The sequence below is a fragment of the Aplidium turbinatum genome, chromosome 15, assembly GCF_918807975.1.
Source record: "Aplidium turbinatum chromosome 15, kaAplTurb1.1, whole genome shotgun sequence".
NCBI classification, from domain to species: Eukaryota; Metazoa; Chordata; class Ascidiacea; order Aplousobranchia; family Polyclinidae; genus Aplidium; species Aplidium turbinatum.
Window position 1 is genome coordinate 12,388,974 of NC_137486.1, and position 19,929 is coordinate 12,408,902.

A 19,929-nucleotide genomic window follows, 5' to 3' on the forward strand; every position below is an offset into this window, starting at 1 on the left:
AAACAAAATGTTTGTCACGTGTTAATTAGTTATGGTTATAGTTTAGTTTTCATGTTCTGAATCAGTTCAATTCATTCTATTTGTAGTCAAGGCATTATTTGGCTGCGACATTTTCAATTTGGATCGAAGTTCGTCAATTCCTTACAATAAACTCATACTCGCAGAATTCCAAGGTATCATTCTCAAGATCATCCCCACTACCAAGCTGGTAGGCTACTCAGGATGTTGCTGTAGCATTTACAGCTTGGTAATGGTGTGGCTGGGCGGATATGTTCAGACAATTCGACGTCTGCTACACACCCTTTAACGTTCGTGTTTTGTTCTTTTTGCTCTTTTTTGCATTGCTAAGTCCTAGGCTACTATGTTATGACAATATTGGCTAGTAGAGTAGGCGTATTAGTTTCTATTTTGATTTTCGGAAATAAAACTGACACTGAGATCTCAAAGTCGTATATGCGACGCAGCGACAAATCGCTTCAAGAAACAACACTTCCACTTGCGGTATAAAAATTCCACTTGTGGTATAAAAATTACAATCTGTATTTTACGATAAAGCAATCATGAACATAGGCTACCGAATGATTCCGATGGTTTGATACTTATAAGTTTGGAATTAATTCTCTCTGTTACATACGAAATACAACTGTCCCTGTCCATAGGCGTAGCCAGGGGGGGCGAAAGGGGCCATGGCCCCCCCAAATTTTCGAAGTTTGGATTCCGAAGTTGAGCCCTTTGTTGAAAATATAATAAAATTTGCAGAAATTTATAACGTTTTCCAAGACATCTGGCTATTAACACCCCAAGGACTTGTTTTAGACACACAGAAAGACACCAATAAACTTTGCAAATCGTAAATCACACAAAATTTTCTGGATTTAAGTTTTTTTTAACTAATTTGTGGAAGCAATTTCAGAATGGCTTACTCTGTTGGGTTTTTCTGTAGCTGAGTTTTTGGTGTTCTCTAGTTTTAGCGGCAGATTTTGACTGTTTGTGTGTAAGAGCTACCTTTAATAAGTTAATAGCTGTTTATCTGCTAATAAATTTCATACAAATATTACCCAAAAAGTGTTTCCAGAAAGCGCTATAATCCATTTATTTAAGTGTAATTTTGCAAAAATTTTCCGGGGGAGCATGCCCCCGGACCCCCCTAGAATACGCGTGCCTTCGGCACGCTCTAACCCCCACCAGTTTCATTGTTTCCCCTTGCTCAAGCCACCAGGATACGCCACTGCACATCAGGTGGCGATGTCTTAAATCAAACACTTTGTCGTTCTCTTCAATTCATCAAATATTTGGCCCCCCCCAAATTTTTTTCCTGGCTACGCCACTGTCCCTGTCCCTTCAAATAGCCTACACCGCAGATGCAACATTGCATTTATCAGCATTTGACATTCATTTTCCAACTCTCAAACTCTTTTTACGTTAAATGAAAAGACAGCTTCTTCTTCTTCAACAGATTGATCATGTTTGATCAGCTGTGATCTCCCTTATGAACTGCCTCCATTTTGTTCTGTCCTTTGTTTTTATTAGTGTTTCCGGTATGCTTTTTATTCCTGTAATTTGTTTGATATTGTCAAAATATTTCATTTTTTGTCGTCCTTTTGTTCGTTTGCCTTGCACCATCCCAGTCAACATTGAATTTTCCAACGAGTTGCTTCTTGCTATGTGTCCGAAATATCTCAATTTTCTAAGGTTAATGTTATTAATCAGACTCCATTTATCGTTTATTTGTTGGGAAACAAATTCATTTTTTTTTTTTTCTTTCCATCCAGCTGATGCGTAATAGCCTTCTGTGACACCACGTTTCAAAACTTTTTAACTTTTTAATGTCACGTTTTTTGCATGTCCAAAGACAGCTTACGTTCCACAAATACAAAAATAAATTTTCAGGTCAAGATAATACAACTCAATTGAGCATTGTGAGACGCATCTGGGGTAATCCTTACCTGTTGTCCTTCACAGGACTTCAGATAAGTTTTACGGATATGATGACAATGGTTTATATGAGTCGCATGACTTATTAGAAACCTAGTTCTAGGCGGTCACGACCCCCGCCTTAGAACAAGTCTGATTTCCCTTTCGCAACTCTAATTTGCTTCAGCATGCAATTACAGTCAAATGATGATAATCATTTTTAAATTAGTTCTTGGATGGACACCGTCCCGTCTTACAGTAGAACAAGTTTGGTTCCCATTTTGAAAGTTAATTAACATTTAAGACACTTGTCGTAGGATAGGCCAACTTTCTGAATCGTTAAATTTAGTTTTGTTTCATTTCCAACAACTTTTCATGCAATGAATTGCTAAAATGTCCACCTAAAACTTTTATATATGTGATCACTTTAATTTGGGATCTTTTAAAGGCCCTGTTAAAGCAAAACGTTTGTTTAGAGAAGATAATCGAGAAAGAATTTGTGCGAAGTTTATCGGTGGCTCAGTAGTCTAAACCGCGGTTCGTCAACCTTTAGCGCAAAGCGGTTGGTGTTCAATCATATTTTAACAACGTGTAATTTCAGAAAGTGTGCAAGAAACATAAATTTTGGTGCCACTCAAAGTATGAAGTAAAATGTGTCTTGTAGTTATGTGAATCCCAATCTCATGTGAGGACACCTCAACCGAGATAACTACTTCAACACGAATAACAAGTAGCTTAATGTTACTTTTTCTGCTATGGTCAGTAGTGCTGACGGGGGGAGGGGGTCCAGGACGTACTTTTGAACACTGGCCAGCTCCGTCATTTTAAATTTTGCGGACGAGTCCTTAAAAGTTTTTCCATTCACACTTTCTTTCCACAGGTAGGCTACCTAGACTTTCCAACCTGGCCCCCGCGACCTAGGCTGGTGGACTTCCCTTAGAGGTGCATCGTCACCCCAAAATCACGCCGCTCCGGCCGCGTGGCAGGCCGGTTTTTTTAAAGTCTCTGAACTGGCTTATGTTTATTGTGTTCTTCTCGCCGTGTCAATTATTTTGTACTCGTGCCCTGTTGATCAAAATATAACAGTTCATCAACATCCCATGGTCTGCCTTATTTTAAAATGCGCCCGACGATTTTGACGCTACGTTTTTCTACAGGTATGTTCTAAAAAAGGATTTGCCATGAAATTTCTTTATCTTTTGCATTTAGCTGTCGTGCAGCCTGTCAAAACGAAATAAGCCAACATTCCAGTAGAGTCGTCGTAGTACGGCCTACTCACAATGTAGGCTACTTCAAGAGCAATTGTTTGTTGGGGTTTCTCTTCAGGGCATCTACACGACAACAACATTTCAACAATCGAAAACTTCACTCTGCCAATCTCGGTAACCGGCCCTGCGTCAAAAGCCTCTACTTGTATGTGAAACTACCAGAAATAACAAATCAAGGTTTCGTCAGTCCGAGGATAAAGATTAAAAACCAACCCAACCACGTGGTACGGCCATTAGCTTATTCTGGTGCACAAATTCGTCTCGTCAAGTGCTAGAAATGCAACACGCGTAGCACGTCAAGCAAGTAAACCATCAGGCCAACGCATACTAGTTGTAGAAATACTCGCTGTTCCAGTCCCTTTCCTTTTCTGGCTCTTATGATCAGTTTCTATGAGGAAGCTCTGAAATGTCAAACCACGACTCCTTGTTTTTTCAGTCTTTTTGTTAGTGCTTAGCCAAGAGAAGGTGCAAGTTGAGATTGCAGGGCACAGTTAGTTTTGGGTTTGTTTGAGACTAGGGATGATGCCAGGCATACTTTGTCATCTGACCAAATGTTTCTATTGGAATTCAAAGAAAATCACCAGCAGTTGTATGCTTGTTTGTCAATGTAACAACAGTGACATCGTTGAATTGTTGTGTAATCATGCTGGATAAGGCCAGTTAAGACTTGGATGAACCAAAATTGAAAACTGTGAATAATTTAAAACTAATTAAATAATTTAATAATTCCAGCCTCAACCCACGTAGTTAAATGGCTGTGTGTTTAAAATCATTTTTTGTTATTGAGCAAACCGCTTACTGTCATTTTCCTAAAATGAACAAAGATATTCGGAACTTTGTGTGCGGTGCAGCAGAAAGTGACAGTCAGCTACTTTCAATCCGTAAGCGAAGCGGATGTCCAAGCCCACCAAACGCGCTCACTTACACTTGTGTTACAACACCTGACAATCGACACAGTTGGATATTTGCCATTTCCTTTCGTAATAATTAAAATTCGATTAGTCTAAAACCCACATCGAATATGAAAACGTTAAAAATTCAATCACAAGTTTCTATGGCAGATTTTACATGCTCAGAATTGCTGTTATCAACACATTGCAATGTTAAGCGAAAATGAAAGACGAAAAGTTTGGATGGATCAAGACAACTTGGGCATTTTTCATGATTTTATGATGGTGTTATCAATATCTTCTTTTATGTCGGAAGAAGAAATAATCTTTTTAAATCTTTGTTTGCACAATTCCTGGAGTATAGAAGCTTCTCGGCTGTCCAGCATCGCAATACAATTCTAAACACATTCAATTATTACATAGTTCGAAGATTAGGTCACATGTAGCAGCATAGAGCTATTGTAAGTAAATGTTGTTTAATTTCAACACAAACAACAACCAAATAGCAAGAGCGATTCCAAACCACAGATTAGAAAGCAAGCAATAGAGTTTTAACCAAGTAAGTTTATGTGCATGGTATTACCTGCATGACTTGTTCACCTTCGCGCAACTTGAGCAAGGCAACAATGGCGTACTCAGCAGCTGAGCGAACACCGGTGTTCTTCTCACGAGTGAGACCAACGAGCCGAGAAGTGAGGGCGGCCATTGTCTTGTGTGGGACCGCTTGCTCTGCAATGTCGTAAAGTTACTTTGTGGGTCCATAACAGCACGTTTTACGGGCCTCACATTGTTTTAACTCACTCTGCATGCAAGGTATTAAACTCAAAACTGAGACATGCAAACAAAATGTTTATCAATCTCATCAAATCACCACGTAACGAAGAAAGTTCATTCTAACGTCAAATAATTTGGAATCTTTATCTTCGGCCTGAGAAAGGACCTAAAAAGTGAATAGCCTTTACACCACTGACGCAGGCCTAGTCAGTAGTGTAATGGCTGTAAAGTCAGTGGTGTAAAGCCAGTGGTGTAAAGTCAGTGGTGTAAAGTGAAGTTTTCAATTTTTGAAGAGTGAAATTCTTGTTTGTGGATGGCAGTCCGTAAAAGCAGTCCAACACAGTCCTTAAACTGCGTTTCTCAAGCACATACCCACCCGGGAAGCGAACCAGCGTCGCTTGATCTTGCGGTTCATTCGTGCACAAAGTCGAGCGGATGACCAACTGAGCTATCAAACCCGTATAACTACAGCATAGCCAAGCTCAGAAAGGATGAGGATTGAGCATTTTACATAAAATTGTAAAATTTCTCTTCATTTTTCTCCAACAATCAGAAGTCTGCGATTAAATCCTCGGAAGTACCTGATCCGTTCACTTCTTGAGAAATAGTCGTTGCAGCCAATTTCTGCATGCACCAGTTGATCGAACGAGAAGCTTCGATTCTTACGTCATTCGAACTGTGCTCGAAACCCTGCGAGAATACCACAACATGCGATCATTCAAAAATGGTCAAGAAACAGACGTTTTTACAGTCCAGTTAAAAGCTTAATCAAATGCAAATAAGATGGGTAAAAAGCCCAAAACTTAAAGTTTAAAGGCTTGCTACTATGTTAATTATTCTACAGAGGGACAATTTAAATACTTTATATGACACCATTTTCTTCCCACCTAAATTCTACAATTTTCTTCAATCTGATGCAACGTGTTTACTGACGCACCTCCTGAGGAAGTCATATCATCTCAGCAGACGTTGGTTTATCATTTTATTTTATCTTTTTGTCGCTTGTACTTGGTCCTGAGCCTTTTCCCTATCCTATGCGTTTATCAGAATTTGTTTTCTCCAGATAACCGCAAAATGCCTACTTACTTTCTTCAAGGCATCAGTTACTTGTGATGGGATCATCTGAGAAGTACCCGAGTAATGGTAGAGCAGGTAAGCAGCCGAGTGAATCCCGTCGGATACTATTTGCACCTTCATCATTGCATTAAGTTTTACTAAAGGTATGATGTACTGCTATCTTTTATGACACTTAATTAATATTTGGCATAGTCGAAATCTTGCTTGCGGAGTTAACTGCATAAAATCGCTCAGTAAGTGTATTTTAAGCATAACGTACTCGACTTTTCTAAAGCTTTTACAATAAACTTAATATTTTTTGGTTAAGTTAAATTAAGTCAAGACACATTTCCATCATCATAACAACGGCTGTGCGAATATATCGCGCTGCCATAAAGTTTACCCTGTCAGTTCCGGCGTAGGTCAGGACTTGGGTAAGAATCTTGCTTTCGTATTTGTTTGTTAGAACGTCAGAGCAAGACTCTTTGAGCGCAACCGCAAGCAAAGTACTTCTTCCCTGTCGAAGCGACCACGATGCTCCGCTTTCTTTGGCTGGAATGGAACAAATGAAATCTCTTGGAAAGTTCGCAGGCTATACTTTAGAAAATTAAAAGCGTAGTTGTAACATCAACTTCTCCATGTTGTTGATCATATGACATCTTCAGTTTACAACGCACAACGTGGTAGTTTAAATAATTACGTTTCGCAAAAAATGCAAAAAAACTGTACGATCTCAGACAGCAAAATCAGTTATTTTCACATTTCACACTGACGGATTTTGTTATCTGGAATAAAGTAAAACAAACATACCGAAGATTTGATTCTCTATTATGTCAGTGACTTGTTGTTCGTTGATGAAGCTTATCAAAGTAGCCAGACAAGCAGCAGCACTGCCACGTGCTTTGTCTTCACCACTTGACAACTCCAGGCTAAGTTTCTCGATCAGCTGGAAATCAAAATGTGTATCAAGCACAATATAATTAGTTGTTATTCATTCGTTTAGAACTAATTCTCTATTATTGCATAAATGCATGCGAACTACAACTGTACCTTCAAATACATAGATATAACATTGCATTTCATAGCGTTTGACATCATTTCTCTAGCCTTTTTGATTGAATGAAAAAACAGTTTACGTTCCACAAATGCAAAAATAAATTTATTTGTTAAGAACATAAAACACCAATGCACGTTGTGAGACGCATCTGGGGTAATCCTTACCTGTTGTCCTTCACAGGACTTCAGATAAGTTTTACGGATATGATGACAATGGTTTTTATGAGTCGCATGACTTAGAAAAAAACCTAGTTCTAGGCGGTTACGACCCCCGCCTTAGAACAAGTCTGATTTCCCCTTTGCAACTCATAATTTGTCGTATGATGATGACTTGCAATTCAACAAGAACACTACCACAAATACACCGAATCAACACGTTTTTTTGGATCGATTTTCGACGTACTAAACGATTCTTTAAGACCAATACGCTTACCTCAGACTTAATTTTGTCACCCAGTTTCTTTGCACCATTCCGAATGCACGCCCGGAGTGCTTGTAGCAGTGTTTCCCTATCACAAAAACAACTCAAATCAACATATAGTTCATATTTTGTTCATGACAGAAAATTGATGTTTACTTACTAGATAAAGGCATTTTTTTGAACTCGTACTGTACAAAGTAATTAGTGGCAATTACACCACTGTTATAACCAAGAAAAGTCGATTTGAAGCTTTAACCTAACTTGTTTAACCTAACGGTGCCATTTAAAAAAATTTCTGTGTTGGTCAAAATAAATAAGTCAACTTCCATATATACTTTATGTTGAGGTACTGGTACAGTATGATAAAAAATCATTCAGCTTTGTTCACAATTCTGTTTTGTAAATTCTAAAAAATGTTTGCTTCCTTGTCAACAAATATATTAAATGTGAAAACATATGCTGCTTTTTTTGTATAGCTTTTGTATTTGTTTGGAGCGGTTGTCTGACAACATAAGTCTACACGTGTTTGATAGCAGACAACAGCATCAAGGTCGCCAGATGGGTAAAATGGTGAAATAAACACTGATATAATCAAGCGAAAGTTGAAAATACTCAGACAGACAAAATTTGGGTGAAAAATACTGCAGTTCAAACTTCAAAGGTGTTTTTTTTTTTAAATAAAAAGCACAAAACTAATTGCAAATTTTGTGACTTTTTCAATACTGTAATTACCCTCGCCTTGGGTGTGACGTTGCAATCCTATGCAAACTACGACAACGATTGATAGGTCTAATAGCAACAGTCCCTAACTTATCACAATTCTTAGGCCAGCGATCGAGTATTTAAAAGCAACAGCTAGCAATAGGCTACCAACTACCTTCAACCAGGTTGCTTACAGTAAACTTTGCGTTTTTTGCAACATCAAAGATCAAAAACTTAATTTTTTCAAGTACACAAAAGTGATCTTGATCTTCAAGATCAAGTTGTTTTAGTGATCTGATCTTCAAGATCACCAAAAGTGGTGATCTCGCCAATCTCTGACTCCAAGTTATCAGTTGCAAAGGATCTCCAAATTGCTACTTTTGAGATCAGTTTATTCAAATTCCGAACATACACTAGGCTACTTCAAAACAAGGAAATAATAAGATTTGTGAAAACCTCGCCACATAATACAACATAGGAAACACAGACTTTACATCGCAACTTACTTCACGGAAACATCTTCAACCGAGCTGATATTGTTGCAGAGCTCCAAGAAGAGCGGATCGATCCGGGTGTGGATGGTGCAGAGGTTGGCGAGTGCTATGCCTGACTGCAACCTCACGGAACGATTGGGATCTAGCAACGCCTTGCTGAAGGTGGTTTGCAACTGAGGAAGAAACGGCTTCAAGAACAGGCCGACCTGATAACAAGAAAAAGGTTTAATAAATTTGTAAACGCATTTCCGATATCATCATCGGAGCAAGGTGATCTTCGCCTAAGCACCACCATGTAAAACTTGCAAGTCCACACAACATCAGAAAAGGAAACTGATAAAACAAAAGTATTATATGATTACACTTATTCGAACAAGTTAAATGATTCAAAAATGAAATATGAATTGTTCTTCCGCATCACTCACCTTCTCAAGCAGTGCCGACAGCGTCTCCAGCACAGCAAGCTTCACATTCCAATTGAAGCGATCTCCAAGAATACGAATGAGAGGACCTGTGGCGAAAGCCAACATTAGTTTAACATATATTTCACGTAAAAATAATCAAGCTACACAGTATTGTTGTATAAGAAACGTGAATATGACAATCACACATTTAGGCAACCTGTAATGCCAACAACGGATGGCTTGAGAGCAGCCGGAGTAAGATATTGTATGGACTCTCCAATCCCTTTGGCCGCTTGCTCTTTGATGTCCGGACCTCCATTAAGGATTCCTTCGCGGAAGACAGGCAAAAGAGGAGATAAACCCTAAAAACAATGTCTAGATGTAAAAAAAACTTTAAAGCCACAAAGTCTGATTCACAAATGCAGAAGTTAAAACAATAGCAAAAACTAAAACTGGACAAAAACAAAGATGTTCTACACTTTAAAGCTGCATGCCACATGAAAGATTGATTGTGAAAATCTCCATCTCCAGACTGAGAAGGCTTTTGAAAAAGCTGTGAATACAGTTTCACTTGCTTATAAGTTGTAAAAGGTTATTAATGTTGAACCTCTTGCGCCAACAGTCACTAAGATTGATAGGGTTGGGTTTTTGTTTGTTGTTGCCTGAGAACTACTTTATCTACTCGGTTCTACAAACAAACCTTCTTGGGCAAGCAAAATCCCGGCAAAACACCAGTTTTTAGGACAACTTCGTCGTTCTTTATGTATCGGAGAGCGTGTCGCACTGAACTGATGTGCCTCTGCATGTTAGCCGGGTCAAGAGAAGATGTGATCACTGCCAATGTGTCCCAAGCCTTTGCTTGCACGCGCTCTTGCGGGTCGGCAAGCAATTTGATGAGAGATTGCATAAAGACGGATATGTAGTCGCTGAAGTCTTCCTCAGTATTCTGCAATTAAACAAAGTGAAAGCATGCACACAAGTGCATATTATCGCCACAAATTGATAAGAGACAATGGAAAAAAATGGTGGTACTTTCCTTTATCAACGTCTTCAAAAGGCCTTTTTTCCTTTTCCTTTCTTTGTACTTTATCATTTTCTATTTTCATATCTCCTTTATATTTTTTATATTCAAAATTATTTTTCCATTGTTTTCTCGTAAGAAAAAAAAATCAGGTTCTTCAAAATTACGTTTGGCACAATACGAGTTTTGCATTAAATGTTCAGCAGATGATCCTAACCTAAACCAGTTTCAACTTTACCTTGCAGAAAGCATGCAGAAGCATGATGCAGACATATCGGGTCTGTGGGTCTTGGCTTTTGATTCCTTGCAGCAAGTCATCAATGATGATTCTCATCCCGTGCTCTCCTTCCACGCTCAGTATCACGTTCTCCGCATCCTCAAAGACTTCGTCGAAAGATTCAGTCTCATCCACTTCAATAAGGGCGGAAAACAACGCCTGGCAATGTGGAAAATATGAAAGCCTATTTTCTTCCGCTTTTCACCTCATTTGCGGGATGCTTGACTAATTGGAGAACATTTTAAGACTTTTATTAACTTCAGTTGCCATCATAGCAGGCTTTCTTTGTAATGTCGATTCAGGAAACGCGGTCCATTTATCAAACATTGCACTCAAAAACCCAAAAACAAATGCTCACCTTAAGAATAGTTCCTAAGTGTCTTGTGAGTGCTTCACCGGCTACGGCAGAGAGGAAGCCCAGGACCCGTGTATTCACTGGCGGTTCAATGAGCTGTCAAACAAACAGACGTGTAACAAGAGTTTGTTTTAGTTTAAAGTTTGCAAGGCTAATAAAAAAAAGACGCTTCACAAGATGGAAACCAAATGTTAACCATCTTGTTTAATTAAGATGCACGTAGAAACGACATGGGGCTGTGTCTTGTTGTTGAAGAAACAACTATCAACATTCTACTCGGTATTTTTCAACTATTTATTCATTTCAATTACAAAAATATGAGGATTTGTGGAAGTCAATAAGTCATTAAAGCACGGTCGAGCGAAAATGGTAGTCGCCATACTAAATGTAATATTCATTCAAATGTTCTGTCATTCATGCGCATGCTTCGTGACATTTTCCGTGCACACCTGAGCACAAAAAGATTACCTTGGGCACTATGAATGGCAGCACAACTCTTCCCTTCACAGCTATTATCTGCCTGAGCCCATCAACAGCGTGTTCTGATGTGTCTTCTGCTTCTGAAGAATGAAATACACACGAACAGGTAAGATCCTGAAGATAGCCACAAAGCTGTGACACTACTCAGTCAGCAAACGTTGAATCAATGTAAAAGTGACGGATTTTGCTGTCTGCTTATATCGGTTTAACGCAGAACTTAAACTGCGTCAGGAGAATGTTCTTACTTAGGTTCCTGAGAAGAGACGGCAATATTTCGTCCAAGGCCTGCACGCCAATGGTGGTATGCAGATGCTCGAATGTGGTTGAGGCAGCCATGCGCACCTCAGGCAGAGGATCGCACAGAGCTTTGCGCACGGTTGGGACAAGGTTGTCCGTGAACACGATGATCTGAAAAGTAATCTTTTGGGTCATTTCTTTCTTTTTTTCTTGACGATAAAATCGGATGACGACTAAGTAACCGATGGGATCCGGTAAGTACATAGGTCAGAACTCTCTGGCTAATACAGTTTCAGTGTAAAAAAAATGCATAGGCTACTGAATTAGTGCGGCATTTCGAATCTACACTTCAATGCTAACCCCACACGTCACAAAGTGCTTTAAAATCGCATTCATCTCCAAAGCCATCGGTACCATTTGTTAGTCCTACATATTGACGTCTATTCTAAGTGAATCTTTAGAATTACTCTTCTTACCGCATCCTTGCTGCATGACTTAATGATCTCTGTCAGTCCGATGCACACCCCTTGTCTCTGCGAAGACTCTTCAGAGTCGAGTCCCCTCTCCAGGATGGGGATCAACTCAGGCAGCATCCTCTCACCCAACTTCCTCACTATGTCGCCCAACGTTCTTGCTGCAACCTGCATGGTGTGATCAATTTACACAGTAAGCTTCCAAATTGCAACGGTAGTTAAACTCAAGTTGAATTTTTTTTATTAAGTCTTCGATATTAAATTGAAATGTGATTTTCACAAGTAAAACTTGAAAGCTTAAACAAAACACACACCTTCTCTTTTTTCCTCTTATAGTTGGCGTGTTTGAAGCAATATAGCTTTTTACATGAAAGAAAACTTCCAATTTTGCACGATGATCAATAAGTTTCACGCAGTGACGAGAGTTGTCAACAATAATAATTTAAGCGTATGTCCTGAAGAAGTAATTGCACAAGCTAATCTCAACCTATTCAAAAAGTCTACCTGTCGTTTGTCGTAGTTTTGTGAAGCCAGGCAACCCAGGAGCAGCTTGAACAAGGTTGGAAGAATCTCTCTGAGGATCCGCGGCGTGTTGGGGACGATGATCTTCCACACGTGCAGAGCGGACTGGCGGACTTGCAGGGCAACGTCCGAGCGACCCATGTAGAGCCCGGACAGGACAAGATCTCGTCGTTCCTGGCCCAACCTCTCAATCAGAGCCTGGACACAAAATCAAACAACAGTGAATTACTGATCTTCGTCGTATGCATCATAGCCCATGTAGGGTTGTAGTTTGGAACTGTGTTATGTGATCGGTCATTTCACGATCACAGGCGCTCATAAACAAACGTCTTGCTGATGGAGTGAAAGATTAAAGCATCCAATACGAGACTGGGTCATGCAGGGAGTCCAGGGATCATGGAGGACTGGGTCATTATCCTATTGGATGCTTAAAGTATTCACCACACCTCAGTTTTAGGTTGCTAAACTATTACGTAACAAACTAATAATCCATTTAACTATATATGTTAAATGACATGTTAATGTCAAATTAGAAATGTTAAATGTTTGTTTTAATCAAACATATTGAATTAACTTTAAAATAGTAAAACTATGGTTTGTTTAAACAGGTTGTACACCGCACAACACAACTTAAAAAAATGTTTTAACTCATTACCAACCTTAAAGCCTTCAGCTGTACCGAAGTTGTCGTCCTCGCCACCAGTTGCGCTCATCTTCCCAGTCACTCCTGATATGTGGTAGAGGAGATCACCGAGCAGTTGGATGGAGCTCAGTCTGGCGACAAAATTATAAACATCTCAAGGAACAAAAGTTACATATACCGTACTCTTATTGTAGCAAAATCAACAGAAAAGATAAGGTCGGCGTAATTTCACGTAGGAGTGTTTGCGTCTTGGGTCAAAAGATAACGTCGGCATAATCTCACGCAGGAGTGTTTGCGTCTTGGGTCAAAAGATAACGTCGGCATAACCTCACGCAGGAGTGTTTGCGTCTTGCGTCAAAAGATAACGTCAGCATAATTTCACGCAGGAGTGTTTGCTTCAAAAGAAAACGTCGGCGTAATTTCACGCAGAAATGTTTGCGCCATACGTCAAAAGATAACGTCGGCATAATTTCACGCAGGAGTGTTTGCGTATTGTGTCAAAAGATAACGTCGGCGTAAATTCATGCAGGAGTGTTACACTTTTATTACAGAGTACTAAAACACTTTCAGCACCCAGACAGCAAAATCCGTCATTTTTACATTGCCTGCAGACGTTGAATCAATGCAAAAATGATGGATTTTGCTGTGTGGGTACAAATGTAAATTTTTCGATCAATCACTGCTGACAAGCATTAGCTTTGGTTGGGATGGATTCAGTGATTCTACCTTATTCTCCAATTCTCATCAAACAATCCTTTCTCGAGTTGTGGCAAGAGAACAGGAATAGCCGTCTCGGAGAAGGTCGATATGATTCTTTGTCCAGCGCACAAGGCTGTGGCTCGCACGTATTCGTTCTCGTCGGCCAACGCCTGCAAATTAGGTGACGTCAATCGACGCTTGCAAGCGCACGCTTTGTCAATTGGACAAAGAAAAAAACTGCATTCCTTGTCACACTATGTTCCTTTGTTCCAGCACTTTGAGCTTTGGACGCAAAGAACGAAACAGGAATAAATATTTTGAGTAGGCGTAAGAAAGAAAAGACAAACGTAGAATATAGAAAAAGGATATGATGTTTTAAAAATGGTAATTTACTAAATTAATCAAGTAATTTATCAAGACATTTAATCAAAATAAAGTTTTGTTACGCTGTGCTGGTTGTCTAAGTCTGGCAATTATACCTTCAGTATAGGCTGAACCACATCGCCAATGTAACCGACAAATTCATCTCCGAAGGTAAGTGGCAGGTACACAAAGAGCATGACGTAGCCGTCTCGAATGTGAGGAGGGATGTCGTCGGAGTTGGCGGTCTTTACAACTTCTGACATGAGCTTGGCCAACTTCTCTGGCCCCAAAGATGCAAGTACCTCGCTCAATCCTTGTGCGGCACCAGATCTAAAAGACAGTGAAGAAGTCAGAACAAGTTCGAAGGCTACCCTTACATCTTATCTAAGTAACCCAAGGAAATAATACATAAGGGTGAAACAGTCTGTCAAGTTAGTGAACGGTAAATGTTTCTTGAGCATTTGATGTAATTCTGGAACTGAAAACCGGAGTACAACATATAAACACGTGTTTGTAATATAATTACCGGTCCACAGAGCTCTGCTCAGACGTGAGGTTCTCCATGAGCCATGGCAGGAGTTCCTCGAACTGCGATTCGCCGCTTCCCTTCACCATAGCGCCGAGAGCCTTGGCAGCAATGGCGCGCACTTCAGGTACAGGATCCAACAGGGTGTTTTTAAGGCCGGGAATGATGTCTCCCAAGTACGGTTTCAAGTCCTGAAAATAAGGTGATTAAAGCGTGCCCGAGACTGCATGACAGTGACACTGTTGTGCTTTTATGGCAAAGATTTTAAGCTTCAACACAATGGAATACTGATATATCCATTATTCGTCGACTGAAATAAGTTACTGTCGTTTTGGTTGTCGTCTAATGGTCCGTCACTGTTAACGTCGGCTGATTTAGTGACACTTAGCTTGACAGCAACTACCACCCAGACAGAAAATCAGTCAATGAAAAGAAAATGACTGATTTGCTGGTTGGGAAAGTCTGGTGAAAAGTGGTCATGTGAAACACGATCGAAAGGTAATTTTGAATTATTTGACGCAGCCGCAATAACGATCGCCTACCTTCTCATCAGTCAAGGAATACATGTTGCCAATGATCTGTGCTGCCATCTTGCGGGTGTCAGTGGAGCGGTCTAAAAACGATCGCTTCACAACAGGGAGAATTAAAGCGAGAGAAGGCGCATCGATGAAGTGGACAAACCTGCGAGGAAACACACGCATATTATAATACTTCATACATACGTCATATGAATTCAACCACATAAGTCTAATCCAAAAGAAGCCAAGAGTCGGTTAGAAATCATCAGGTTAAAAACGTTGCAAATATTGTTTTGACTTGCTTAGAACGAACACAACAATTTCGAAATATATTTTGCACCAGCCAACAAGTTTGAACTATTCAAGCTAAAGAATTTAACGAAGCAAAACCTGATGGAGCCTATTTCTCTCCTAGTCCATTGGAGTGGGTATTTTAAAATATGATAATTAGTTAGAAGATATTTAGCTGTTTACTTACTTTGTGTTGAGAAGCGTTTCTAGGCACTTGGAAGTCTTCTGCGAGGGATTGCTGAGGGCGGAGAGCAACTGGACGCTGATGGCTTGTATCTCGGGGTTTCTTATCACTGAGCCGATATGCTTAAGGGCTTGCTCACCTTGCAGTGGAAAAACACAAGAAACAAGGGTAATTTCGGTTGTAATCTGTTTTTTTTTTTTATAACTTTTTGAACAATTTAAAATGCTGTGTGGGGACGGACATTATATATAGACATAAGTTTTAATAAAAATATAAAATTGAAAATAAATTCAAAAACTTTAAATTTTGACGTAAATTACGGAGGTTCGATCAATGTGAAAATATCATAAATAAACAATATCGCTTTTGTAGAACATTCACGATCACAATTATTTAGCAAAACGACGACAATGAATCGACATAACAATGCAAAGACTTAAGCCTGGTCTACACTACAAAATATTTTGAGCTGAGCGTGGCGCATTCTTTGTTTATTTAACACAAAGCTTCTCTCGGCAACAGCGCCGCGGTCGGCCTGAAAATGTCTGGTCATCGCGAGCTTTTTTTACGCTCTGGAGAGATTCGCTTGACCAAGATTCTGGCGCAGAATTTAGTTTGAGCTCAGGTCTTGGCATTTTGTGGGACTTTGGTGGAAAGGCAGTTTCAGTTTTCTGGAAAGATGGTACTCTGTTTCAGTTAATAGGTTAGTTGGTGTGTGTAGATAAAAATTAAAAGGTTAAGTTTAAAAAAGTCTTACATAGGCCTACTTAGCTGTTAGTTTGGTTAAGGTGGCACTTCACTAGGCTTTTGGTATGATTAAAGTTGGCCTTCCAGCTAGTACGGTGGTCCTACCTCTTAGTTAGACGGATTCAAACTATCTTTAGTTGTTGGTCAGGTTCAGGTAGCACTTCACCAGGCTTTCGGTCAAACTTGGGTTGGCCTACCTGCTAGCTTTGCATTGATTGCAGTGTTCAACTGTACAAGTTATAGGATAGCTCTAGGTCTACAATACTATTCTAGATTATTTTCAGTTGACCTATTACACTGTGTCAGTACAGCGATGGATGCGTTTGATTGATAAGTATAAATCAATTGAAGGCGAATTTCCAGCCAGTTGACTTAACCAAGCAGAAAGTGACATTGTTAGCGCTTGAATGCACACGGTCGCAAGATCAAATTTACCAGTGTAGACAGTTTTTAGTCAGTCGAGGCTGGACAAGGCAGGCGTTTGCGCTTTTCGGGCTTGTAGTGTAGACCAGGCTTAAAGCACCAACTCCATCATGTAAAACGCAACAAACTGCCAAAACATGCATTGCATTACACCACAGTGTTGCCACCTGCATTTTGAACTTTCGGATGAGAATCAGTGAGCACTTCGCAAAGTTTGGGGACAATGCTGGGCAAGCAAGCTGACAATTGCTTTGGGGCGCAAAAGGCCATGGCTCCTAGCAACTCAGCTGCTCCGGTTTTCGTTCTCCAGGAATCCTCGGACTGCAGTGCGTTTAGAAGAGACGGTAGCACAAGACGGACTCCATGAGCACTAAGGTTGAGCATCACTGCCTTCGCTGTGTCATTGGCTGCCTAATGGGAAATACAGACCATACTCAAGCTTGTTGAAATGTACTACACAAACAAATTTCACAAGAAGTCAAACATTAATGTTAATTGTACAATGTTTGAAATACTTTGCCATCGTTGGGAGTTTAAAAATACTCCATTAACATAACAAGAATGTGAATTGATGAAAAAGTGAAATTACAGATTTGAATCGCTCCCAAGAACCTTTCTACATCCCAGCCGCACAATTTTATACATTATGACATCTATTCGCATTCAGGGTTAAGCACAGTTGACATGTTCTCCCAAGCCACACATCCTATCAACAAAATTATTGCAGCCACCATACAAACAACATCCCGGCCACAAGTTTACAAACTTGTAATCTCACCTTTCGAATGAACTCGCTGTTGTCACCGAAGCACATGAGCAGATGGGGAAGAACGTGAACGACATATGGTTCGAACAGACGACCTAGCATCTTGCAGAACATCTCGAACGCCATCAAAGCTCCCTCGCGCCGTCTGCAAGTGAGGGACGGAATCATAATGTCGATTGCACGATAACATATCTACTACCCAGACAGCAAAAAATGACAGATTTTGCTGTCTGGGCAATGACTAGTACGTCAGCTATCTAAAAGTTGCTCTTTTGAACATTGCTTTTACATTTGGCATAATGCTAAGAGAACGATTATAACGTCGCCCGGTAAAGTCGTCTGAGACGTCAGATATTACTACACAGAATACGCCATGTACTCTAAGAAAAACAACAGTAGGGTCCAATGATATCTGAGACATTAAATTCTAAAGCGATGCAAAAGATCAACTCTGCTGGCGGAGGAAACGACTGCTGCTTCCATAATAAACTGAACTATCGCAACTTTTTGTACCGTGAATTCTTTTTGTCCTGCACAGCGTCGGACAACGTTGTCATGATGTCAAGTTGTTTGAATGAGATTATTCCTAATCCTTTCACCATTCCAGCTAAACCGTAAGCCGCGCCTGAATAGAAGAGGTGGTAGTTGTTAGTGTTACAGTTAACCAAGAGAGCAAAATCTGTCATTTTTACATTTTACATGTAAAAATTTTACATGCATTTTTACTTTTTACATGTAAAAATGACGGATTTTGCTCTCTGGAAAGTTTGCAATGATGTGATACTGATCACAACTAGCGATACTTTTACTGGTTTCTTCGCCAGCCGAGTGTAGCAAGAATTTACAGCAATCAACACGTGTTTTGCCAATGAGGCTGGACTCATCCGGATCTCATCAGTAATTCATGCCACAGATTCTCGGCTGCTTTGCAAGATACTTTTACTTATTAGAAACACAACGAGAGCACAAGTATGTGACCTGGCAACACTGACATTATTGACGGTGGACATGAAGGTTGACGGTGGACATGAAGGTTGACATTATTGACGGTGGACACGTAAGAAAATCTAACCTTGCCTTCCCGTTCACATAACTTAAATCTTGAAACTAAGCTTAAGCTTGAATGTAGAAAAAAGAACCAAACTAATTTTTATCATTTTTTAAAATACATTGATGAAGGGCACATTAATTTAGCGTTGCCGTATATTGCCAAATACGTGAATAGTCTGAATACTCAAGGAACGAGACAAAGCAGCACGTAAGAAAATCTAACCTCGCCGTTCACCGTAGCGGTCAGATCGCAGCAAAATAGTAAGAAGCTTCTTCACAATCTGGGGGGCATCGGCTTTGATGGAAGGCACAAGGGCAGGCAAGCAGTTGGCGACGGCCTCCTGGACCTGGATGTTCGTTGTTCATACAAAACGCATATTACATCTTGTCACAGAGTTAAGATTTACGAAAATCAAGCAGTTTCATAAAACTTTGGTTAGAAACTTGACTAAGCTGGATGATGAAAAAAGTGTACCGAGATTGTGACATTGGCTGTTGTACCTCAAACCAGAGAGAAAAAAATTATACGAACGTGACTTCTCAAGGCAACCAGCAAAAAAGGAATGTGATAAGAACTATCCCCGATATCATGAGCGCGGAAGCCTCGTGTAAAGAAAAAAAAACTTGCTTTTGCAACAAGAGAAAATGGTTCTCCTTGGCACTTCAGCGCACTCACCGGTTGTGAAGGGGTGGAGAGGGTTTCTGTTAACTTCGCTACTATTGGCTTCACTTTCGGGTCGTTCTTGTCCAAATGCTTCGCCAGCGTTCCGAGCAGAATGACGACTTTCTGTCGCACCTGGTCGTACTGCTTCGAGGTTGGCGCCTATAACAGTCATAGAAATGTCGAATAGATGGTTTGATCAATTATCAAGATTTCTTTCTATAAATCACCGCAAAACTTGGACAATGATAGTACAAAACAAATAACACAAGATAAGTGCAGTAGTACAAGCATTCTTCATTTAGAGAGTTCAGAAAATATTACTTTGAAAATTTTTTTTGACCATGTTGCCTACCTGTCTCAGAAAATCTTCAAAGACTTTCAACAGCACACTGGTGGACTGCTTGCCATGGTCGTTGACTACCTGCAAGGCCGCATCCAACATTTTATCGCCCACCTGTAAAAAAGATTGCAATCGCAAGCAAGAAATTATTTAATGGAGACACAGCTGTGTGACTACCCATTCAAGAAATCAGTCCTTTTTTGCATTGATTCAACGTAGACAAATTAAGGATTGATTTGCGAGATGGGCATGAAACAGCAGTGAGTGAGAGTACGTGAACTGCAAATCGCTACACAAGGACTTGGTTGGTTATGCTGGGTTGGTAAAACAACCATGGCTGCCTCTCGTGTGGTAAGTCGGCCATGGAACAA

General features: G+C 40.0%; 1 protein-coding gene and 2 non-coding genes across 3 annotated transcripts in view; 2 read left to right on the forward strand and 1 right to left on the reverse strand.

The window, feature by feature from the left end:
* Positions 1-1,926: 1,926 nt before the first annotated feature.
* On the forward strand, positions 1,927-2,072 carry LOC145784932 (U8 small nucleolar RNA). Its single transcript, XR_014291094.1, has one exon. It is a non-coding gene; the product is annotated as a U8 small nucleolar RNA (small nucleolar RNA).
* Positions 2,073-3,823: 1,751 nt separating this feature from the next.
* Positions 3,824-19,929, reverse strand: part of LOC145784230 (stalled ribosome sensor GCN1-like) — a 28,917-nt gene continuing 12,811 nt past the window's right edge. The window contains exons 24-52 of the mRNA XM_082596013.1: positions 19,571-19,672; positions 19,231-19,377; positions 18,778-18,901; positions 18,018-18,129; positions 17,517-17,649; positions 16,906-17,149; positions 15,572-15,707; positions 15,118-15,256; positions 14,576-14,766; positions 14,166-14,379; positions 13,714-13,856; positions 13,004-13,118; positions 12,327-12,542; positions 11,826-11,990; positions 11,358-11,520; positions 11,101-11,192; positions 10,636-10,728; positions 10,239-10,436; positions 9,680-9,925; positions 9,197-9,341; positions 9,001-9,086; positions 8,588-8,781; positions 7,392-7,467; positions 6,713-6,848; positions 6,306-6,454; positions 5,933-6,037; positions 5,428-5,536; positions 4,656-4,801; positions 3,824-4,470 (exon numbers count right to left, since the gene is read on the reverse strand). Coding sequence (XP_082452139.1) covers positions 4,342-4,470; positions 4,656-4,801; positions 5,428-5,536; positions 5,933-6,037; positions 6,306-6,454; positions 6,713-6,848; positions 7,392-7,467; positions 8,588-8,781; positions 9,001-9,086; positions 9,197-9,341; positions 9,680-9,925; positions 10,239-10,436; positions 10,636-10,728; positions 11,101-11,192; positions 11,358-11,520; positions 11,826-11,990; positions 12,327-12,542; positions 13,004-13,118; positions 13,714-13,856; positions 14,166-14,379; positions 14,576-14,766; positions 15,118-15,256; positions 15,572-15,707; positions 16,906-17,149; positions 17,517-17,649; positions 18,018-18,129; positions 18,778-18,901; positions 19,231-19,377; positions 19,571-19,672 — 4,248 coding nt within the window. The 3' untranslated portion in view covers positions 3,824-4,341. The remainder of the gene's footprint in view (positions 4,471-4,655; positions 4,802-5,427; positions 5,537-5,932; positions 6,038-6,305; positions 6,455-6,712; positions 6,849-7,391; positions 7,468-8,587; positions 8,782-9,000; positions 9,087-9,196; positions 9,342-9,679; positions 9,926-10,238; positions 10,437-10,635; positions 10,729-11,100; positions 11,193-11,357; positions 11,521-11,825; positions 11,991-12,326; positions 12,543-13,003; positions 13,119-13,713; positions 13,857-14,165; positions 14,380-14,575; positions 14,767-15,117; positions 15,257-15,571; positions 15,708-16,905; positions 17,150-17,516; positions 17,650-18,017; positions 18,130-18,777; positions 18,902-19,230; positions 19,378-19,570; positions 19,673-19,929) is intronic.
* On the forward strand, positions 7,104-7,250 carry LOC145784933 (U8 small nucleolar RNA). Its single transcript, XR_014291095.1, has one exon. It is a non-coding gene; the product is annotated as a U8 small nucleolar RNA (small nucleolar RNA).